We start from the raw sequence: 25,162 nt of genomic DNA on the forward strand, positions 1-25,162 counted from the left end.
TGTTGACCCTGCCAGGATTTTCCTAAATTCACCCCAATACGCTTGGTTATTACAGAAAACATGACATACATACTCTACTGTTGTTCCAAGATCTATGGAGTATTATACTTCAGTACAATAAAACTCCTTAACAGAGCAATTTCAAGTAGGAATGGTCAACACATTTGTTTTGTTTTGAAATATTTAATATTATCATGAGCATTTTTTTGCTCCCTAACAGTAGGCTTATCTGTTTAGCTTATAGACTTCAAAAGGGATAGTGTCTCTAGTCATGTTATAGCGTAAAAAGCAACCAAAAAGCAGTAGCTGAGTGTATGGAATTGTTGTTAGTGTAATGTGATTTCCACTCATCTTACCCACACAGGGTCTTCCAATTCCTTGAGAGCGATAACCTCTTGGACACCCACAACGGTGACTCCCCCGTGTATTCTCACAAATCTGGTTGTACCTGCACTGATGGGTACCATCTCTGCATTCATCAATGTCTAAAACAAACAGAGGTAATAAATAGTGACTTAATTGTTCTTGAAACTTCAAGTGCTCTCTTTCTAAACATATTAAGATGGAGGTAAATAACAGCTGAGTTTGGCCCTGTCTTTTATGTACTTTCTAAGCTGGGGGAACAAAATACATTTCTTATCTGTAATAACATTGGACACTACCAGTTCACAACAATTGTGTGACAGACTATGATGAGTCTGGGTTATACTGGGACTAGATGTAGAGATAAAACAATCTTCCATCTTAATTGCATTTATTTACTTAAACCTTTAACAAGTTTCCAGTTGATTAGTAGTAGGTTTTAAAACCTTAAAATGTACTTGTAGAGAACAGGCACACTCTATGAAACATTAGTATATGTAGCTCAAAAGGGGCACAATATTTCTTACTCCAACACTCAAATGAGTTTGTAAGTATGGAAATAGAGCAGTAGAGTCCAGCCCAGTTGTTCTTGGGAACAACCAGGGTTCAATGAGTCCTGGGAAAGTTTATCTTGGAAGAGTGAACATTTGTACACAAACCTTCTGAGAGAAGCTGCAGCACAGTCCTTCAGCATCCCAGTGTGCCTTGCTCATATCTCACCTCCTGCCTATGGGTCCAGGGAGATAGTGTGACACTCAGTCTGGACTGGACTGCTTGAGCTGAGCAGGGAGCCCCTGCACAAACCCCACGGTGCAGGGAGACATAGCCTGAGAGGCAGCCCGTGTCAACCAATCTGGGCTTCCCTAAGCACTGCTGTCAGCTGTCACCAAACAGACTGGGGGGTCTGCAATACCCACTGAAATATGTGCAACAGGCCCCTTGGCTGCAGTGGCATGGCATTTGAACTTTTGTTCAGGTAAGTTTTTCTATCAGGAAAACAAAACCAGGGGAATTCTCCTGGATCACTTGAACGTGTGTGCAGCCACTGACTCCATTACTACTATTTAAAAAAAAAAAAGAAATGAGAAGAATAAACATAGCCTTTCACCATTTGTTTAAAGGGGTTAATGAAAATCTTGGGCACTTGGAGGACATCCAGCACCAGTTAACATGAATTATCACAAAGCAGTCAAGCAGTATAAGCCTGGCCATAAGTCAAAAGAAGTTAATGATGCTGGGTGTGAAATACAAGTAATTTATTTAGTTGTCTAGAAACAGACTTAGGTACTAATCTTGATGCATCACCCTTTGAAAATGTTGGCCAAAGTCCATATGCATTACAAGCATGATGCAGTAAATGAATCCATATACCCACCAATACATGTTCCATTGTCTGCCTTAGTCATTCCATTTGGACACAGATCAATGCACTTATAGCCACCACGTGTGTTCTTGCAGTGCTGATCAGGTCTACATACATTCTGCCTGCATTCATTTATATCTTAAAAAAATTAGAGATGGATTTAAAATTAGCTGACTTCTTAATACTCTATTCCACAAAACCAGGGTAATCAAACCTAATTATATTCTGTACGTGCATCTACCTTCACAAATATGTATATAGTTGTGTGTACAGTTTGCCTGTCTCATGCATGTTTCACAGCCTCACTTGCACTCTTCCAATTATTTCATATCCAAGTGAAATCAAGTAAAATGATCTAGTTCTGTTTTGTAAGCTCATTCAAAAATCTTAAGGATTTAGAAGGGATATGTTCTTGCTGCATGCCTCTTTATAAAAACTGCATTTGAAATCAAATTAGTGAACTATATAGAAATTCTGTTTTCTGGGACCTAATTTTCTTCCATACCCATGCATTTTCTGCCTTTTAGCTGATATCCTGGGTCACATCCACAATGGAAACTTCCTATGGTATTGAAGCAATGCTGATGACAGGAATTGGATTCTTGGCATTCATTAACATCTGTTGAATAATACAAAGTCTTCAGTGTTACAGCTGTGAATCACCTTATATTCATATACATCAAACATTGTTTTAGCATGTTTAACATTTTAAGCTCTTATTTGATCTCTAAGTCTTATCTGCCCTTTTACGCTTTTTCCCTATAGCAGTGGTCTCCAACCTTTTAAATACCGAACCACTTTTTGAATTCAAGTCCAACCCAAGATCTGCTGTGCCCTCCCTGCCTCCCAGCAGGTCATCCTGTGGGGACGAAAGTGCGGGACAGATTGAGGCAGAGGGAGAAAAAATTATTTGGGGGGGTGCTGATTGTGGTAGATCCTAGGTTGGACTTTAATTTAAAAAGGTAAGTCTGTGGGGGAAGGGGAAAAGGCTGGGGGGGAGGGGCCGATCGAGGCCCCAGCAGTGAGGGAGGGAGCAGGGCACAGGCATGAGCAGGGTCTGGGGTGAGTGGGGCCCCAGCTGGGCCAGGTGGTGGGACAAGTGGAGCCTGGGAGGCACATGCCCCCCTAATCTGTGCACGGGGCAGAGGCAGCTGCCTCTGTGGGCTGGGCTTTGAGCCCCATTACCCTGAGAACCATGCAATGCAAGTGTGTGTCCTGCTGCTGGGTGGGCAGGGAGCACGTGGCAGCTTCAGCAGAAAGCAAAGCCTCTGCCCACCCCCTGCCCACAGATCAGGGGGCACATGGCCCCCAGGCTCCACCTGTCCCACCATCTGGTCTGCCTGGGCCCCGCTCACCTCAGTCCCTGTTCTTGCCTGTGCCCTGCTCCCTCCCCTCACCACTGGGGCCTCAATCTGCACCCCGCCATGGCAGTGAGGGAGGGAGTGGGGCTGCGGCTGGGGCAGGCCCTGCACAGCTGGGGTGGGGTACAGGACAGAGCCGTGAGCAGTTTGTCTGGGGGGCACCCGGTGTGGGGAGGGGGTGGTGGCTCCTGCCAATGCACACACCCCAGGAGGGTATGGGGGCCGTATGCCTGGGATCCACGCACACAGGAGGTTGGACTGCCGCTGTGCTGCTGGGGGGCTGTGCCAAGCTATTCCCAGTGGGGGGGCTGGGCCATGCTGCACTCAGGGCAGGTGGCGGTGGCACTGGGAGGGGAACTTGGGGGGGCTACAGTGAATTTTCGGGTGGCTGCAGCCGCCCGTAACCCTCCTCCCAGGGCTGCCACCACCACCTGCCCTGAGCACAGCCTTGTCCAGCCCCGCACTGGGAAGAGCCCGGCGTTACCCTGGCCCCAGCCTGCAGCAGCAGCCCACCCTCTCCCCATGCACAGATCTGGGGGCACATGCTCCTAGCGTGCATACCCCCTATCCCCATGTCCCCCAGATGAGCCGCTTGTGGCTCTGCCCCATGGCTGTGCAGTGCCTGCCTCTGCCTCTGCCACAGTCACAGCCATACTCCCTGCCTCACCACTGCTGCAGGCACCTGTGCTGCCCCGCGTTTGGGAGGGGCATGTATACCCGTGATCTGTGCATGGAGCAGAGGCAGCTGCCACTGCGTGCTGGGCTTCATGCCCCAAGCCCTGCTGTAGCTGGCCTGACAGCAGCCCAATGCCACTGCATCCTGCTGCTGGGCTGAGCCTCACCCTCTGCCCACCTGGCAATGGGATATATGCTCCTGGAGCAGCTGCAGCAGGGCTCAGGGCACAAAGTCCAGTGCGCAGCAGCAGCTGCCTCTGCCCCACATACAGATTGGGGGGGGCCCATGTCTCCCAGGCCTGTCAGGGTGCACACAGTGGCAGGAGCCCCCCCATGCGTATGGATGAGCTGCCTGGGCTCTGATCCTCTCACCACACAGCCTGGCCAGGGCCCCACTCACCTCAGCCCCTGCTTCTGCCTGTTCCCCACTCTCTATCTGACTGACCTGCTGGTCAGGGCAGGGCATGTGCATGCGTGCAATCACTCCACCCCCCCAGGATCAGATAGACTGTCCAAGGTGCCGCAATCGACCAGTAGATTGTGATCAACTGGTTGGTGACCACTGCCCTTCATAATTTCACAGTTTTTTTAGAAACATGAAAAAAGCAGTTTTTGACAACCCTGTAAAAATGGCAATCCCCACAATTTTGGTATGGAATCACCAGGAAAAAAACCTACTAAAAATAAAATGCTGGCTCCACAATGGGAGCCTGTAGTCCCTCAGGGTCACTTAAACCCAGCCTTGCAGCCCACCAGGGGGGAAGGGAGGGGAGGGAAGCCACCGGCATGAAGAGGAACAGCAAAAATGGTGGCTGCACCCGCCACTTGTCCCTGCTGATTGGCTGAGAGGGCTGCCCATTGAGTGCTCCCGCCCCTCTCTGCCAATTAGTGGCAAGGGATGGAGCCACACAATAGGAAGCCCTCTTGGCCAATCAGCAGCAAGGAATGGGGCTGCTGAGGCCCCTTGGCCAATCAGAAGTGAGAGGGCTGCAGTGAAAAGACCTAAAAAATGGTGCCACACACTGCGAGTGGCCTTCAATTTTTCCCTGCTGCTTAGCACAGTTTAGGTAGATCCCTACCTATAGGTAGTCAGGCATGCAAATATGGTGTCATGTAGAGAAAATTGCAGGCATACAGTGAAAATTTTTAATACCAGAACAAGAAAATATATTTTCCTAATTCCATAACAATGGAAAATAGACATAAGATTAAGGAATAATAATTTTACTTTATTTCAGTGCAGGTTTTTTCCCTTCTGAGAGTCTAGAGAGCAGAAATGCACTGAAAGCCCCTTATCAGAATGGCCCAGAAAAACCTCAGAATAGTTTGATATGAGAGGACTGTAGGACTTTTATCTATAAAGGACTAAACCTTTCTTGGGAGAGATATTTACAAACATGGTAAATGAAAGAAGTATAGCTTAAGGTTAATAAATAAAGACCTCTTCACACCTTGGCAGCTTAATCCATCAGATGTTCTTTTAAAGCCAATGCCACACCTAACCACACAGCGATATGAACCAATGATATTCTCACAGTCTTGACCTGCATGACAGGAATGTCCACCTAACGCACACTCATCAATGTCTACAATAGAAAGCAAATAACAAGCATCAATACCTGTAAATGTAAAAGAGGTTTAAAATATCCATAATAAGTAAAAACTATAACTGAAAATATTTAACATTTTAGGAAATAAAACATTCTGGTATAACACACATCTTTCACCTGTAGATTTATATTCTGTGCCAGTGGAAAGAAGGTGAATACAAACAAAATTATTTAGGCTTCTAACTAACTTTTTTAGTCTGGTCAAAATCACGTGTCCAGTCTGTACATACTATTAGAAGTCTAGCTTACCATGACATGTCCTTCCATCTGCAGATATAGTGAGGCCTTTGGGGCAGGAGCAATAATAAGTTCCTATGGCATTATGACAAACATGAGAACAAGGATTTCGCACTGCACATTCATCTTCATCTAAAAAAGGAGACATTCAAGAAATGATTTAGTGACTTTAGAGAGAAATAAACAGGAGATATAGGGAAAAATGGTTCCTGGCCATTCCACAAAAGAAAGAAGGTGCAAAGTTCTTCCTTCTTACATCTCTTCACGGTTGTGGTGGTCAGGTAGCAAGTCCTCAGGCTTGCCAAGACAATGGGATTCAGAATGACTCTAGGTAATGCAGCTCTGCTTTATTCTCAGTACGCTAAACACATAGAACTTGATTCTACACTGTGTTATGCCTCTTATGTATTAGTGAAGGTTTTTTATATCCAGTAGTGGTGTACTAAAACAAAACAGGAGTAAGACCACAGAGAATGAAACTGCTGTGTTTCACGAAACAATTAACAAAGTTTGAATTGGTCTGTGTAGCTGAAAATACCAGCTTGAAACTATGTTTTGAGTTCAAATTAGGCATATTTTAAAACTCTCTTTTTGTATTTTGTTAGGGCAAATTTTTACTTGAATCTACAGAAAATGTGAAATGTGTATATGGTAGATCTTTTGTTCAAGTTAAGGTTCTAGTTTTAAGAACAAGTAATATCAAACCTAGAATTGTCGTATGTAGACTTGGACAGATCATATTATTATAAGTGTTCTATCGTTGTGCTTTAAAACTCTTATTACTTTATTTAATGCACACATTTTTTCATAAAAAATTAGACATCCAAAACTGGAGTACATATTTTAAGCAAGGAAGCTCCATGATGGAATGGGGAGGCATGGGATTGTTGGAAATGACTGTTTTTGGGTTGGCTCAATGCTGGGCTCCTGCCCCATGCAGGAGAGAGAGAGTCTACATGCCAGTTAAAGCTTTAACCCTGTCACAGCCACTGCCAAATTGGCAAAATCAGCCCAGTGAGCCAAATCAGCTAAAAGCTGCTGCCAATTCAGCAGCAGCTATGACAACAGTAAATTTTTAGCTGTGAAGCTGCACAAAGAGAGTGATACTGAAGAGCAGATGTTTCTTGTTCCATGTGACCTGTATTCAGCCATGAATCCAGAAAAATCTTTTTTTTCCCCTTAATTCTGTCCAAAACAAAGTCTCTCTCTCATCTGAGAGGCATGTAGTATGTGAAAAAATAATTTTATCTTTATTCTTTCCTGTGGATTTATGAATTGTTTTGTTGGGGGAGAGGGGAAGAATTCAATATTTAAAATTCAATTCAACTCAGTGAAGCTTTTAGGGTTTCATAAAATCTAACTTTTCATGTGGCTTATCCCTTAAAAGATGCATCGTTCCAAAATAAATTCCAAATAACCACTAGTTCTGGCAATCAATGTAATTACATAAATTTGTTATCCATTATTCTCCATCATGCAAACACTACTCAACCAACTAGTAAACTGTTAAATACTTTTTTTTTTTTTTTACTATAAGTACTGAGCTTCAAGTGGGTTTCTAGTCTTTGAAGTGATTTTCTTTCAGGGATTGTTTTAAATCACTAACCTTTGATTTTTTCCTACAGTCAAGCCAGACACATTTTTTACACACTGGTCATCATTTGTAGCAGATAGGCCAACCAGTGAACAGATATATGTACACTTATCTTTCACTAGACCAAGGCTGAGATTTTAATAAGTGGTAAATAGGGAGACTGTATTGCTACTGTAAATACTATAGGTTATCTGTAAATAAATACTGTAATTAATTCCTCAATGGCTCTTATTCTGCTTCCTTCTGTGAGCACTAAATTTAATTTTAAAGAATAATTTGTATTTTGTATTGCCATGGTTCATAAAACTTGGTAGCAAAGCAATACATGTAAAATATATTTGATTACATATATATGTAATTATTTTTCATGTCCTTACCTGAACAGTAGGGCCCACTAGAATCCAGACTAAACCCACCAGGACATTGATTGCTGCGGTCTCCTATGTGTAAAAGAAGCCAAAATTTACTTATGCAAGAAAAATGCAACTAAGTCATATTTAGAAAACAGGTTAAAATTAAAAAGTTCCATTCCAGCAATTAATTAAACCCCATAATTTTTGTCCAAAGAAATGTCTATGTTTAGAAATTAAATATAACCATATAAATATCATACTAAATGTAATTTCACTCTCCTTGCTATGGGAAGTAACAGTTCTTTTGGTTTTGTGTATTTATGCAAAGAAAACAGTCAAATCAAACTAAAATATTTTCCAGAATGACTGCAGAAAGTATCTAAGCTGGACTGCCAAGGATCTCCCTACATGATGCCTTCATTATTAACATTCAGGTCACTCAGGGTGCTTATACAAGTGACATTTTTTGCACAATCAGGCCCTGAAAGTGCTCTGTAGTCATGACTTAAACACATGTGCATGGCTGCAGAGCACTTTTTAAATGGCTGATCATGCAAAAATTTAACTCTGGTCAAATGAAGTATTAGATGAAAATGCTCTAAAGAAGAGCACCTTAGGGAACTTGTGTTCCCTCCTGGGTTAATTTTTTGCGTGGGGGTAGGACTGTCAGTGGGGGAGGAAGAGGGAGGGGGAATGGCAGCACAGAGCTGCTGGCAGCTTTTGCATGGCCAGAGCTGGGGGCAGGGTGGGGGCAGGGAGAAGGCAGAGTAGAACACAGTCCCCTTACCTTGCAGGCCCCCCAGCTACCCCAGCTGGAGTACTGGGGAGAGTTGGGTCAGGCCCATGAGGCGAGGAGGCTCTGTTCCACCCCGCCCTACCCCTCTAAAGCAGCCGGCAGCTCTGCACTGCTGCTCCTTTCCCACTCCCTCCCCCACTGACCGCCCCAGAGCTGGGTTGAGGGGGTGGGGGGCTGGGGAGAGGGGCAGTTTGGCAGCCTCCTTAGAGGCTGCTGGAGCACCTCCACCCGCTGCCCAGGGTTGGGCCTCTACCTCCCCCTCACCATCCAACAGGTGAACATCTGTTGGGTCGGGGGTTATAACTCATGGTGCTTTATGTAAAGAGCCATGAGTTAGAACAAGGCCCTGAATGTCTGTAAGCACTCTCAGCTTCACTCTAATAGGAATGGGTAGGCCTGTGCAAGTCAACAGTGATCCAATCCGGCTTCGGATCCGGCCACTTCGGATGGCTGCGATCCGATCCGGAGCTCCGGACTGGGTTTCCACCTTGGAGATCCAACCATAGGGTATAAGGGGCAATAAATGAAATATCTATAACTTTGTTGTTTTTTGTCTGATTTGAAAGAAACTAGAAGAGATGGTAGCCTCTGCTGAGAGAATGAAACCTGCCAAGTTTCAAGAAGATCAGTGCAGGGGTTTGGGAGGAATTGTACCCCAAATTCTTGAAAGCTAAACTCATGTCACATCTGTGTGTTACAATGGGGTGTGAAAACTGCAGGACTAGTAGCTCTTACTGAGGCCACAAAGCCTGCCAAGTTTCAAGGAGATAGGTGCAGGGGTTTGGGGGGAACTGCATCTCAAGCTGTGGACAAGCAAAACTCATGCCTTGGGTGACCCTGTGTGCGTTAAGGCGCAGCGGGGTAACAGCTGCAGGGATGGTGGCTCCTGCTGTGACACCTGCCAGCTGTCGAGGAGATTGGTACAGGGGGGTTCTGGGGTCCTGTACCCCAACTGCTGACAGGCAAAACTCGTGCCAAGACTGTGCCTGTCTTGGGGCAGTTGATTGTCTGCATTGATTTTTTTCCTCTCTTTAGCCTGGTTTTGTAGGTGCTAATTGATGCTCATTAAGTCCTTATGTAGTAGCTAGGTCCTGTGTATTGAGCTGGTCCCTGAGTCCCTGGTCCCTGAGTGAATCATGATTGATTGATTGGTAACTGGTAACACAGCAGTTTAGCAGCCAGGCCTGCAGTAGTGTCTCCCCTCCCCCCCCCAAGCCAGTCAGTCCCACAAGCACGAGTTTTGCCTGTCCGCAGCTTGAGGGGCAGTTCCCCCCAAACCCCTGCACTGATCTTCTTGAAACTTGGCAAGCGTTGTGGCCTCAGCAAGAGCTACCAGCCCTGAAGTTTTGACCCCCCTGTGTTGTAACACATAGATGTGACATGAGTTTTGCTTTTAAGAATTTGGGGTGCCGTTCCCCACCAAACCCCTGCACCGATCGTCTTGAAACTTTGCAGGCTTTATGCTCTCTGCAGAGTCTACCACTCCTGAAAATTTAATCCAAATCAGATTAAAAACAACAAGGTTATAGATATTTAATTGTTTCCCCATTATACCCTATGGCCGGATCTCTGAGGCAGCTCTGAGGCTCTTTGGGAAGCCTAACAAGGCCAGCGCTTCGACCCGGATGTGCTGCTTTGCACCCTGAAGCGTCTGAAGCTTCTCCGGATCCAAAGCTCTGTCCGAAGCCTCGCACAGCTCTAGGAACGAGATGCAGGGAACAGAATTAGATGTCAAAAACTAAGGGCATTCACTGTAGAAAAGCACCAGCTCACATTTATGTTCTAAAGGGTCAACTAGTGCAGAAGGGTCAACATAAAACTTGCATTAAAAAAAAAAAAAAAATCAGTTTTACCCTAAAAAGTGATTCTATAAAAACAGCAATGAGACACCATTGTATTCTTTGCACCTCGGTGTTCTTCTATAAGAAGTTGTTCAGTGAAGGCATAACTTGAGAACAATGGGTTTGCAGATAGTTTTGGCTATAAACGATTCATTAATGGCGCTGGTCTGCGAGATGAGAAGAATCTAGTTTGGCTTTCAAATTACACGGTGAGTTTAGGGCCTCCTGTTAGAAAAATCATTTAACTTTGCAAATGAAACCACTGTGGGCTGAAAATTAATGGCATAGTGAATATGGATTTCCCCTACCGTTCTTTCATTCCAGCAATGACATTTTTACAAAATTCCTTTTTAGAATAAACTCACCCTTTAAGGCACATATGTAGATGTGGAACCCAAAAGGTAGACAGGCCTTGGTCTGGCCATCTACACTGGTGAATTTCATCTTTAAGGAGATCCTTAAAGTTCACATAGCAACAACCCATTACTCCTCACACCATCTGGATACCATTCATTTACACCCTGAGCTTTCTATGCTCACTTAAATCAGAGCACATTGGGAACTATTTTACACCTACTTTGCACTGGTATAAGTGATTTATACAAGCAATGGTGAAGCAGACCCCCCTCTCTCTCTCTCTTTCTCCTATACTTTTTATGCATGTTTATCAAATGCTTATCCCCAAGCCCACCTTGCCTGCACTTTGCCCACTAAATTACCCTCACCAAAACTTCTAAATAAGCTGAGACTCCAAAAGGCTTTCAAACAACTGCCATTAAAACAACTTGACAGAAACATGTCATCCTTTCTTCTCCTCAAATTTTGTTGGCTTGTGGCCCGTATTAAACAGTAGTCAATACTGGCACTACTGTCAACAACAGGCTGAAGGTCTGATATATCATGATCCATCAGTGTCTTTTTGAGTGATAGTACTTAGATTTACAATGCAACAGAGGGCTTATTTACAACTTTTGTTAATCTAGGTTTCAAAATGCAGTCATCCCAGACGTATGCCAGTACAATCTACAGACTGCATCACATCATCATGTTTTTTGTTCATGTAAAATATTTAAAGAAAAAACCTAAAAGAATGATTTAGACCCTATAAACATGAAAAGAGAGAAGCAAACTCAGGTACTCTTTTTTGCAGCCATCTTTCCTCTTAGGTACATTTTACTGAAGGCTTTTCTGTGGGTATTAGCGTACTCCTTTAAGCCATTTTACTGCTGCTATTTTTCAGATGCTTCCATCTGCACAGCCAATCTCCTTTAGTATAACTATTCCAACTCTATAGTTCTTGGTATTAGAGGAAAATTTCTAACTGTAATCTAATATCTAACTGTGTAATACTAAACACTCCCCTGCCCCACCAAAGACCATAGTAAAACTACAGGAGAAATTCCATATTTGTGGGAAGAAAAAAGAACGTTTTAAACATGGCATGTGACACTTCTCCAAAGTCTGGGATACTATATAGTAACTATTTGGCAGGAAAGCCACAAAACATCCCAGCACCTTCTTCACGTACCACTCTGATCCCTTATCCCTACCTGATCTGCTGCTCAGCTTTCTGCCATATCCCTATACCTGCCAATGTGTCCCCTTCCCCAATCTGCCCATGCCACCTGTGGTATCTGTGCTCTAGATCGTCTACTTCAGCTATAAATAATCCCAGCAAAAGTGAATTGGGGGAAATAGGGCAAGTGTGGCTCTATTTCTGCACCTGTAATTAATGTGCACCCAAAAAATCTTACTTTTCACAACGTTTTTGCATCCTTCTATCCCAAGTTAAAGCCAACTTCTTGGGCTGCTTGTACATGTGACAGGGGTTTAGTCCCCTAAATTGAAATGGTGGGTTTTTCACCGTAATAGTTAAAAGCTACCATTTCAATTTAGGCGCTTCCATCACTGTTACAGTGAGGGGCCCGATACTTTCTTTTTTTTATGAGCTGCCAGTGGGCCAAGCAGCCCCTGAGCTGCGGAGAGGCCCAGTCCTTCCCTTTGTGGTGGCAGTGTCCCCCAGGGCTGCCTAGGTGGGCTGCTAGTGGGTAGGTGCCATCCAGGTGGTGCCACTGCCATGGAGGGAGAGGCAGGCAGGCTTTGCAGGGGAAAAAAAAAGAATCAGGCCCCTTACCGCTTTTTTTTTTTTCCTTTTTCTCCATGGAGCCTGCCTGCGTGAGGTGGCACTGGGCCGTGCAGTCTCTGAGCTGCAGATGGGCCTGGTTCTTCCCTCTATGGTGTCCCCCAGGACCACCCAGGCAGGGTGCTAGCTGCACAGGTGCTGCCCTAGCTCACAGACAGCACCCGTCAGAACCAACTCTTCCCTAAACCTTGCATGGAGAACAGCTCCTGACAGGCCTCTCACCACTTCTGCCTTCTCCCATGCTGGTGGGGGCGGAGGGTGGGCAAACTGTCAAAAGCTGCAATGTTAAAAATAGCTGGGTTGCAAACTAAACTATATGCAATGTGGTTTAGTTTGCAACATAGAAAATCTATTTAAATGATAAAAGAACCCCACACATGTATAGTGTGACGCAATTAAGCTGCAAAAATGGCCAATTTTTGTCACGTGTACAAGCACCCTTGAGGATGCTATTAATGAAGAATACTGAGAAAAAAGAATATATGTTTTTTAAAGTTACGCCCATCTAAAATTGGGTAGGTTTTTCTCTTTTTTTTTTAATTGTGAAAAAGTCAAACAATACCTTTTGTAATGGAAGCATGAATTTTAAAATCCAGAGTTTCTTCTAATGGGTTGTACTCTGTCATAATAGAGGATGCATGGAGTGTTTCCACCAGGAAAGGCATTTTTCCTCGGGTATGATCATAGGTAATGGTGTGGTTCCACATATATGGCACACTAACTCCATCAATGGTGAAGAGCCGTGTAGAGTAGGCATACAACTGCCCAGGGCCTGTCTGAATATAGTCCTCTGTGTAATCCTGAAATGAACACCACAATCAAGATCCAAGCAACAGTGGATGAATACTGTAGCTTGCTTAGTCCACTGCAAAACAGATTCATCATTTTAGGTAGCAGAAAACATCTAGGGCATTTGTTTGTTTTTTTTAACATCTGAATCAACTGTACATCAAGCATCATGTGACTTTTGGGCTCCAGTTACTATGGTAACTTGAATATTAATGTTATTCATTGTATTTTTCTTTAGTTAGTAATGAAAATAACTGTGGTAATTAAGCCATCTTTATCTGCTGGTAGTTGATCATTCTGACGTTTTAAAAAATGTGGTTACAGAACTGTTTCTAACCCCACTGGGAGCATCTACACATGGTGATTTAAGGCGCATTAGCCATTTTTAAGATGCATTAAAAGCATAGATCAAACATGGGTGCCCTTAATGTGCCTTAAAAATGGTGATTTTAGGCATAAAGCAGGTATCAAATTTATATGCAATTAGTTAAGACACCTTAACCCACATGTAGACGTCTTGAGGCACCTTAATGCTATGTGACTGAGCAGGCCAGAGCCAAGCCCATGGGGCCTTACACTGCTACTGGGCACCACCAAGAAGATGCGGTGGATGCTGTTCTGCAAGGTGCAGATGCTGGAGCTCTAGCAGCAGTTCCGGCAGCAGTTTGCAGTAAGTGGCAGTGTGCAGTAAGTCAGCAGAGGGGGCAGGAGGCATAAGAGCTTCTGTCAAAGCACAAGAGAAAGGCCCCCCACCACAATTCCCACAAGGAAGCAGTGCAGCACAGGCAGGGCCTTTAGTAGCAGCTCCCCTGTGCCTCTCCCTACAGCTCCAGCATCTGCACCTTGCAGAGCAGCACCCTTCTCCTCCCCCCTCCCCACCCTCCCCTGCATCCGGCCAAAAACAGCCGGCCTTAGGTAACCAGAATTTTTAGATATCCGGCACCCCTCATCCTCCATTCATGCCGGATAACAGGCCTTTTACTGTATCCATATATCTATACATAATCTCATGACCTCAAACACTAATCAGGTATTACATTTATAGAAACAATCTTAAAAAAGAGAACAAAGTAAAACTAATTATGAAACTTTCTTTTTCATAATGAAATGTGTGTTCCCAATTATTACACTAAGTCAAAAAGCTTCAAGGCCTATTCAAATATTTAAGGTTTATATTGTACCGTGGAAAGGGACAAAACTTTAACATGTAACCTGTTTTTGCTATCAGTCCCTTGGAGGGGTGGGCCCAACAACAGAAATGCCCCATCACTAGCAATAGAGAGGTTACCAACTGGAACCAACAGTTAGTGACTCAGTAGATCATGTCTTTGAAACTACCAGACAAGATAAGATTATAACCTCTTTACAGATTGCAAAACTGAGCAGCCTATACCTGTTCATTTCTGAACAAGTATATAAGAAAGTCCTAATTTTTTCAATATGTGGATTCTATAGGGAAATTCAGGCAAGCTCTGCTACTAGATTGTTTACTATCTTCAACACAGACACTTCAGAGGACAACGAGTATGGGGAATGTCTCTGCCAGTCCTCTAAATACTTGAAACTAACAAATTGTAGATTATATACTACTAAAACTTTGACATGATGGCATGAAATAGAGAACTGGTATCACCCTATCAAGTACTAACTTCAATATATCACAATGTCCTAATGATTTGCAACTGTTGCAAGTGAATGTGTGACAAAGCCCTTAGATTTAAATCTAGAAACATAATTCATTTTAAGATAAATTTGTTAAAGGGATTTTATGATGTGTTTACTCATAATGTTGTACTCGGTGGCTGCATCTACATGTGTGCTTAACTGCAGAGCAGATTAATTAGCTGCAGACTAAAGTGTCACTATCTATATATACAATGCTATTACGCTGCAGTAAACTAGTTAAAGTTGCCATAAGGTGGTACTGTCAAGGATAATGCTATCTTACAGCAGGGCAATTAACTGCTATTAAATGCATGTGTAGAGGCTGACCGCAGCATAAATTGAACCCAGTGAGCCTAGGCAGCAGGGGGCCAGTTTCCTGCCTGCTGCCTAGCTACATGGGTCCACATTTTCAGCACTCTTGTGCCCCAGCCAGCCCCGGGCCTGGGCTGTGCCCTTGGCCCTGGCATAAACTGCTCTGCCCTGACTCAAATTGCTGCTGTCCCAAGCACACATGCTGCTGTCCCAAGCATGTAGATGCTGCACCTGGAGGTAATTTATTCTGGCTCATATTGCTCTGGAGTTTATTGCTTCCTATTAACATGTATAGATGCACCAGCTTGTCCTGAAAACCTATCAAAATAGACTATCTATCCAACATCAGTAGACCCTTCTCCAGGTTGGAGGATGTAGCAGGGCACTAAGGTGCCTGCTACTTGGAGAGCTGGGATAACTCCTCAGGTGCTGGTTGCTGAGGCAACTAGAGGGAACTAGAGACCCACACCTGTCTAGTCAACTGACCAGGAGGGGTAGGGCCTGGCTCCTATACAAATCACAGGCTGCAGGTCAGGAGGTGGTTCCCTGCTGGAGCGAGCAGAGGGAAGAGGCCTGAATGCATCAGCTGTTTGAGACTGGTAAAGGATGGAGTACCGTAGGGGTGGCTGGATTAATGTTATAGCCGGACAGCTGGAGTTTGTGTTGTAGCCCAGGGGGCTTGTGTTTTATTTGATGTTTGTAACTGGTGGTTTGGGTGAGGCTAAGAGGGGATGGAGGAGGCCTCATAGGGGACCCACAGCAGCGTGGGAACCCTAGCCCCAGTGGGGGAGGCAGCAAGAAGCCCCAGAGAGTGGGAGCAGCGATTGCCAAGTGCCAGAGAGGGCACAGAGAGAGACAGGGCCGCGGAGAGCCCGAGCACCGGAGAGGGCACAGAGAGAGACCAAACAACGTCAATTATATCTGCGAGGCTTGGGGCGTGGTACAGGGGTGGTTGGAGCCACACACAGCCCATAAGGCTGGGGTACACAGAACACCCAATACAGGAAAGGGACTAGTGATAACAGGGGAACCGTGGCCAAGAGGACAAATGGCAGCCTCCCTGTAAAATATATATGACATCAAAGTCATGGCAGGCAAGAATTTGAGGGTGCTTGTCAGCAACTTGGCATGGTAAAGGAGGCAGCAGGGGAGAGCATGGCAACCCTGACCCCTCTCCTGTTACAGAGGACACCATGGTCTGATTGTGGCACACAAGTTCTTACTTTCATGCATCTAACTGAACCAGAAGAGTTATGAATATTGTAACATAGCTTATGCACTATTTATGGCTAAATATATTAAAATAGATCAAAAAAAGGAATGCATAAAAACTAAAGTAGGATTGCAGTGCTGTCATTTCTGTGTGCGGTTTTACCTTCACATTAACATCAGCCGATGACTGGAGCTGCAGAACATAGCCACTCACTGCAACATCCAGCAATAAAGCTCCATCTGAGTCCAAACCACGGGCAGTATGAGTCATTCTCAAAATCTCTCCTGTGAATTTCAAACACACACTGATCTATCATGATAAGCGATATACATAAACTGCACAGTAACTGAATTAGGTCCCAGCTGAATCTTATTTATTATGCTAACTTTATACTGCTTGCATTATTTAGACTAAAGGTGGAAAAATGATATAAAGCCCCTTATCCTACCAGTTATTTGGAACATGCTATAAATTTAGCTACTGTAAATAATTATATTTGAGCCATGCAGTGTTTGTTATGCTTGTCACACTGTATAAATTAGAGTGTCTCTCTCAAAGTTAACCAACCAGTTGCAAACTCCACTTGAGTCTCTCTTTTGAAGATTGCATTGGTGAGAGTAAACCCATTCGCTGCTTCTCCAATTTCCTTTGCAGATGTCCAATAAATAGGATTTAGAATGGAAACAAGCTTCTTCATTGCTGGGCCTTAAAAGAAATGTAATATACTTTTAGAAAAGCAAAACAAAACTCAAGCATCACATGACCTTTGGATACTCCTACTTTCTCCTGACAGCCAATTCTAATGTGAATCCCATGTAACCCAGAGTAGTGTGCATACTTATAGAAGCAGACTGACGTATTTTAGGATGAGTATCAGAGATCCCTTGTTAGGGTGTTAGGTGTTGCATGTTCAACTTGCAACAGTTGCAAATCTTTGGAATGTAGTGATCAGTGATGTCCAACTGAATATAGTCTTCTTAGGAAAAGTGTGAAGTAATTTATCTGAGTATGGACACATATACTTTTTAGCTACTTTAATAGAGGAGGGTGAGCTGTTGCTGCCATTATGTGGCAACTGTTATACCTTAGCGATCCTGGAGTGATACAAGTTAGCTATACCACACTAATTTTGATCCAGAATGAAGCAGAGTTAAAGCTGGGGCAATTTTGCTATACTTGTATTACTACTGAATCATGCAGACCTAATAGCTGCACTATAGTAGCTTGTATTGGTATCTTCTGATATCAGTACAACCACTATGTCTGCTATGCCTTTGTATAGCTGGAGGATTCATCTTAAGAACATTAACACGCTAGAAAAATTATAAAAGCTCCCCCATTATGGGTTCCCTCCTAAGAAGAGTTTAGGTCAATTCCTTCAGTGCTGCAATGATGTCTTAATTAAGTGAAAGTGTGAAAAGAAATCAACCCAAGGAAAATTCAGGCAAACTGACTTACGTATAAATGAAAGAAGCAATATAACTTACCAAGACTCCGTGGGACATTTGTAATTTTTGCTTGTATTATTCTACTGTCAGAGTTATCTGTTACTGTGGCATTCAGGAAAGCAATTCCAAATTCAACATCATTAATATTTCCAATAACACTTCCTCTGGCACGTGGAGGCCCACCTGTTGGGGGGAAGGAAGAAAGAACACCCATTTGTGAAAAACCCATTCAGTGCTACCATGAAGTTAAAATAGTCAAGAATGATACTCAGCCCTCTATGAGGTCACGAAGTTCTTCATGTTCAGGCTGACATACAGGAAACAATATTGTAATAACACATGTTGTAATAGTAATAGTCTCAAATTTATACAGCGCATCATTTCTCCAAGGATAACAGAATACTTTATAAACAAGAGCTGTTATGTAAACTGTGACACAGGGATCACTTCTTGCACCACTGAAATGCAGCTACCTCTAAGTAAAAAGCAACAACTGTTGAATAGCAGACCTTGGGGCTGTACAACATGTTATACTCAGAGAGGAAATATAATTTACTCAAATGCACTGCAGAGCAAATTCATGCAAGCAGAATGTAATCATTTGGTCAGGTAACTTGCCAGAACACTATCATGTATTTATCTTACCAGAAGTCAAGCAAGCTTTTCACAAATAGCCATCCTGTCTTCAAAAAAAAAAAGAAAAAAAGAAAAAAGAAAAGAAAAAACAGCATGTACTCCTAAAAAGATGTTTTTGAACTTCCTTTCAAATTCTGTTAATCTAACTGAAATGGAAATTTCCACTTTCATAACACCCAGCCTTGAGGATATCCAAGTGATTTTCCCATATCATTTAGAGTTCAACCCTAAAAATGTAATACATCTCTAATACTGGGTCTAAATCTTTTCAGCATCGTAACTATTTCTTGAACTAGGTGGAGGAGCTTGTTAAATTAAGCTTTAAAAATGTAGCTCCATTTGTTATTCTCAAATCATTTGCTAATTACTCCTCATTTTTGCAAAACATATTGCTTGCTTCTATTTATAAACCAGTAATTTAGTTCAAGAGCTTTCAGTTTTGCATCTTGTTCCCTGTCACTATTCAGCCTTCATGTTACATGAATGATTGCTTTAATCATGTTTTTTGGTGTTGCTAGTATTTTTTATTCTCTATGCACTAGTGCGAAGAAACTTTTTAAATAAAGATGATTTTGAGTTTAACAGAGGAAAAAAAACATCTCCAGAACCCTCTTGAAATCTGTCAAATGGTTCAGTACAGCAGCAGCAGCTCCATAGATCTCTAGAAGTAGTCTACTAACTACAGCTTGAGAAACAATGGTTTCTCAATTCTGTGAGAATGCCTGGGGAAAGGCTATGCTAACTGGCATGTTTATATATTACTGAAATATTTATAACTAATATTAAATTTAAAATAGTCTTTGGTTACTTTGCATTTTGCATACAGTTGCTGAACTAAATTACCTGGACATGCCTGGATGTTACATCTGGATACCTGGGAAGAGTCACCTGGGCAAGGACGTCCACTGTTTGAGGATGTTGGGTTATTACACAGGCGTATTCGGGTCTGCTCCCCACCTCCACAAGGAGCAGAGCATCCACTCCAAGCTTGCCATGGTCCCCAGTTTCCATCCACTACAGACAAGGGTGTAAACAAAAGAGTTTTCATAAGAGGTGTTCCAGATTGGGCAGCGAATTACACTTCAACTATATTATCCCTGTGACAGATTTCAATAACTACAAGCTTGGCATAATATTTTCAGTGGTAGTTCATACAGAATGGAACAATTCGTAAAAAATACAATTATCTTTGAAACTGTGCTCATACATCAGCTTTACTGGGGAGAGAACCATTCAAGAATTTTTACAATACAGTGGATAGGGATTTAACAGGAAGTTGTTTGTCTAAGTCCCTGTGCATAACACTGAAAAAGTATCTCTTTTTGGCAGGCCATATAGGTTATTCACACAATATGGAAGAGATTCTACCCCATATTATTCTGGGACAGTGGAATACACATGGGACTACAGTTCAAATGATAGGCACAGGTGGGACTTGGGAGATTCCCCTGGCAGTGGTACCAAGGTGGAGAGCCAGAAAATTTCCTCTTTCCCAGATTCTCCCAACATTCTCCACCCAAAAGAATTCTAGAGAAGTCCACATCCCCCAGCATCTTACCTGGGCCAGACACTGGAGCTATTTTTTCATCCCTATGATAACAACAGACTCATAATATGATAGAGGTGGATACATCACATGTTCAGACTTGGCTCAGGTAGGTAGTAACTTAATATTATTGGGTGCATCTACATGTGTGCTTTACTGTGCAGTAAGTAGACTAATTAAAAGTAAATGCCACACGTCTATGCGTGTGCCCCTATTATTCTGAAGTAAACTAATTTACTCTGCAGCAGCACATGTGTAGATGCTGCCACTGTCCAATTGGTCCTCACTCAGTTCTTTCCACATTCAAAACCAACCAATTTTCTTTTGATAGTGTCACAAAAAGGACCCCATTTCTGACTAAGGCATGAAGACTCTTGCTTCAGTAATGGAAATAAATGAGGTTCCATGGGTATAAAAGTGATGTCAAGAGAGGGGAAGAATCAGGCCATTCTTCTTCTTAGTAAAAAGCACATGCTATAGCTATCAAACTATTCAAGCATTCCAAGGCAACTTGATTTTATTAGACACATTGAGTTTATTTCTTGAGTACATTACCCATGTCTCCATGCCTTGGTTAGGGATTCGGTCCCTTTAGTGACACTACCAAGAAAATTACAGTCAGTTTTGAATGTGGACAATGCCCTTTCTAAAAAGTATTAAGAAGAACTTCTGAGGATAGGAACAGTTTCACTTGCTAGTTCCTTAATGGGGAAATAGTTTTAGGATGATACACCATTAAAAAAAAATCAGAATGAAGTGAGGGTAGATTAGATATTTGTATGAAATGGTATTTGTATGAAATGGTACATAATTATAGAAACTTTTCACTTTCCTTTTTCCCTGGTACATTCATCCTGGTCTCTGAAGGACTCTAAGGGAAGTTTATTAATTATCTTCTGTTACTATATAAGCTCACCAGGGCATACTCCAGTATTACATCTCTGTATCTGTGTATCAGCCCCTGCACATGCTCTTCCACCGTTAACAGGGCGAGGATTATCACAGGTCCGATATCGCCTCATCTGGCCTCCATTGCATGTTCGGCTGCAAGTTCCCCAGTTGCTCCATGGTCCCCAGTTACCATGGACTGGAAACAGAAATACATAATTAAAGTTTGCTATGCCTGTAACAACGAATCATGCAGAAGAAAGGACTACATTATAGTCTATATAGTCAGCCTATATCACTATCCTTTGATATTGATAAAGTTACATCTGCCTGTATCCTTTGTTTGACCATTCAGTAGGAGCAGATATTGAAATCAGAAAATATTCAAACAAGAGCTACTAACAGAGGTAACAGTTGTTGGAGCAAATGTACCTTTGAGAGCAATTTGCTGGAACAAAACTGCTTCAGTTTTAATCCTGCTTCATTCAGGGTCAAAATTAGGGTGATTTCACTCACTTGTATCAGGATAAGGAGATGTAACAGTTATAGCATAACAGGTGCTATATGTTACTAAGTAGCAAGTCCTCCTCCCTCTTAGAAGCTTAAATGTACATTTGTCTAAGACCAAGAAATATTTTTTGTGGGAAGAAATCTTTTCACACAGATTTCCTTTTTACTATTCTCTCAGCTTTAAAAAAAAAAAAAATATATATATATATAAATAAATAAAATTAGACATCTAAGGCCGCGTCCACACAAGTGTGGACATTTAGTTCCCCAGGCACAAGTTACGGCAGCACACCTTGCACCACTGCTACTTGTCCCCAGGGAATACCTGTGCTACAGGCACTTTGGCATACAGCAAGTTAACCCACGTGGGGCAGGGGAGGCTGGGGCCGGTACTGTGCTGGCCCCAGCAGCCATACCTGGGGTCCTGGGGGCCTCCTGGGGCTGCAGCAGTGGTGATTCTGCAGCATCGAGCCTGGCTGGCAGCCGCAGCATGACTCTGGTCAGAGCCTGGCTCTGCTTTTGAGCAGCACATGCTGCCTGTGCGTGCGCTGCTCTGCTTTTTTTTTTTTTTTCTGTGGGTTTTTCTGAATATCCAGGGGTCAAAAAACCCCAAAAAACCCAAACCTCACATAAAAAAAGCATAGCAGCAAACACACAGGTAGTGCTCCCTTGCAGCATGTAGAATATCTGAATGTGCAGTATGTGGCACCGCAAACATGTTTGCAGTGCCACATACCGCAGGGCCGCACTTATCTGGGTGCGACCTAAGAGCTCAATTTAGAATTGTTCTACAAAGTATATTAATCATCTCTTAAGTTCTGCCCTTTACTACAAACAGGAAAGCATAGAGCGTATGATATATAAATCAAGTGATTTATAGCAAGTGATTTATTATGGGGAACTATAAATGCAGATTACTCTTACAGTAGTGTCAGACAGGAAGGTTATGGCTTAAAAGCACTGTTTGGACTTTCTGGAGTCACAGACCACCTGACTGTACTGTAAGAGCTTACCGTTGCTACTACTGTTGTTTAACAATGTATTCTTATTCCTAAAATCCTCCATACAGTCCCCCAATTATGCTGACTGATGAGAGTATGAGTAGGGTTTACTTCTGACCATCCTCCTGCAGGGAGTATAGTGCACCTGCTTGTAGTGTTCAGATCTATACTCTTTGTGCTAAAAGACTGCAAGTGCTCAAGATCAGAGGGATTACTATTCCAACCACAAAATTCCTATGATGCAAGGCATAACCTAATGCAAAGTTTTCATCCCAAAACACTTACTGGGGCAGGGGTCACTGTTACAGAAGTCAATTTGTACATCACTGCCTTCACATTTGTGCCCCCCAAACTGCGGGGCTGGGTCTGAGCAGTCCCTTGTTCTCTGTCTGGTGCCTCCTCCACAGGATACTGTACAGGCTGTCCAGCTGGCCCAGAGGGCCCATTTCCCATCCACTGGGTAGAAATCAATGACATTTTCCAATGAAATTTTCACATTTTCAATAATCAAAAACCCAGCAATGTTATATCAGTTAAACAAAGGAGATTGCAAGGAGTGTAACCCAGAGCAGAATATAACCCACTGCATTTTACTTAAAAATCCTCTGCTGGTCAAATAGGAACTATGATCAGAAATAAACTAATGGTCATCCTCACTGATCATGAACATTTCATGTACCTGTAGGAAAGTCAAACCAACAGAATATGATGTGATCACTGAAATTACAGATTCCAGAGGATGATTTTACCAGTGAAATTACTGTGTCAGTCAGAGGGAATCTTCAGCTGTGTATCCAGCACAGTCTCAATTCTCTTTCACTACTAGAAAGGTCCAGAGGGGACACATACAAGATTTGTGGGGTGTAAGCCAGAAGGTGAACCATCTGTTCATTGAGTCTGACCTCCTGCATATCATAGGTAATTGTGTTATGAAAATTTAACCTCTCCTTTCCAACAGCGAAGGTCCCACTTAGATGTGGAAGAAGAGATTTGACGAAAATCAAAACCTAGGGTGCCTGTAGACATGCCAGGATGCTGCTCCAATGTGCTGTAATTACAGTGTGCCAGATCAGACTCAATCAAGCCTGCTGGAGTGTGCTAATTAGCCTCCACATCTTGTTGAACAAGCTTTAGTTAAAGTGCCCCCACCACCATTTTGAAACATGGGACGCTGAATACATGAGTTGCTGCACTACCACTCTTAATTAAAGTGTCCCTCTCCCCATCCCCAGAGCACGTGTAAAGACACCCTTAGTGCCCAGTGATAACAACCAAAAGAATTCAACTGAAGAAATACAAGGGGTATAACTTAGCTGTCAAGGCAGTGGAGAATCAGAACATTAGGGAGAAGTGGTGGTTTTGAATGTTATCACTGTTGATATTTTCGATAGTTCCTTAGTTTCAGTTGAACTACTAAGGTATGTTTTTAGGAGTTATGACAGTATTTTCCAGCCCTGATGGAGTAGCAATGGTCATATGAAGTAAAAACTACACAGAATTTTGGAAATAAAAAGATAGGTTAGTATTTTATTTTATTACTGGGCTTTGTACCTGGACAAAGTTTCTTGTTGCAAACCTGCAGCTGTGTATCAGGTCCATCACAATACGAACCACCAAATGCTTGAGGGGGGTTATTGCACAGGCGCTGTCTGGTTTGAGTACCTTTTCCACAGGTTTCACTGCAAGGTCCCCACGGCAGCCAAGAATCCCACTCACCATCCACTGTAAAAGGCAGCAGAAACAGAAAACCACATTTAAACAAGACTAAACAAGACAGTGGCTTTACCTGGAAGCACTGAGTTACTCAGCTCTATGGCCCAGATTAAAAGAAAATCACAATCCCTACAAAGCAATCACAATAAAATTATCTTAGCTTTTTCTTCAATTCACTCTACCCATAAATTAAATTCCCCAAATAAGACCCTGAAAAATCCATTCACTGAACTGTTTAAATAGACTAGCAATTTCCAGACAGAAATATTAATGCTTTCCCTTTTTGTTTCCTTAATGCACTACTTCATTTGACCACAAACATGGAATAACCGTGATCCTGCTAAGATTTGGTTCAGAGCTGCTGTTTTCCTTTCATAAATCATCTGAATCAGATTGTCTCATAATGGTGTTTAAAGGCTTCTTGCTTTTCCAGTTACAAAGCAGCCCCTGTGAGTAAAAATACACAGCAGCAAGCAGCAGTCACAAGTGACCTACAGAAAATTGTCTTATCCTGTAGGAACTGCAGCATCATCACAGTGCAGAAATCAGGGGAGAAGAGGATGGAGAGTTTAAAGGATCTGTACAAGGAAAAATGCCAGGAATGAAGGGAAGTGAATCAACAGCATCTTGCTGAAATGTACCAAGCAATGCTGAGACTGGGAAAAAATGGTGTTTCAGCTGAGGACAGGAAAACTTAATTCATAGATTCATAATTTTTCATTAAAAGGACACTGACCTTGTCTACACAAGACAGTAGTCATGTATAAGTAAGTATTTGTATAAACAAGTACTAAGTGACTGAGCAGTAATTGGAGACTGCTCAGTAGCTCCTTACTACTGCACAGTAGTGTAGTACTGCATAGTTTATACAAGTACTAAATGACTGCACCGTCAGTGTCTCATGTAGATGTGGCCACTGTCAAGAAAAATATATGCACTGCTTGTAATGCTGATAATCTTGTATGTTAATAAAGCCTAAAAAATATTAACATTTAGTTTCCACTATTTACGCTGTTCATTTATGTTTCTTGTCCATTTCAGCTGGCTTCGGAGAATGGGATTAAAGTTTTCATCTTCACCGAACAAGCAAAAATTGATTTAATAA

General features: G+C 42.7%; 1 protein-coding gene across 1 annotated transcript in view; it reads right to left on the reverse strand.

Moving 5' to 3' along the window:
* The window catches only part of HMCN1 (hemicentin 1), a 359,897-nt gene that overhangs the window by 17,691 nt on the left and 317,044 nt on the right, over positions 1–25,162 (reverse strand). Inside the window, 14 exon segments of the mRNA XM_006023882.3 lie at positions 357–485; positions 1,739–1,864; positions 2,232–2,345; positions 5,214–5,348; positions 5,622–5,741; positions 7,581–7,643; positions 12,899–13,136; positions 16,478–16,599; positions 16,883–17,020; positions 17,803–17,946; positions 19,243–19,413; positions 20,862–21,032; positions 22,630–22,800; positions 23,896–24,066. Coding sequence (XP_006023944.1) covers positions 357–485; positions 1,739–1,864; positions 2,232–2,345; positions 5,214–5,348; positions 5,622–5,741; positions 7,581–7,643; positions 12,899–13,136; positions 16,478–16,599; positions 16,883–17,020; positions 17,803–17,946; positions 19,243–19,413; positions 20,862–21,032; positions 22,630–22,800; positions 23,896–24,066 — 2,013 coding nt within the window.

This window comes from Alligator sinensis, unplaced genomic scaffold (genome assembly GCF_000455745.1).
Source record: "Alligator sinensis unplaced genomic scaffold, ASM45574v1 scaffold468_1, whole genome shotgun sequence".
NCBI classification, from domain to species: Eukaryota; Metazoa; Chordata; order Crocodylia; family Alligatoridae; genus Alligator; species Alligator sinensis.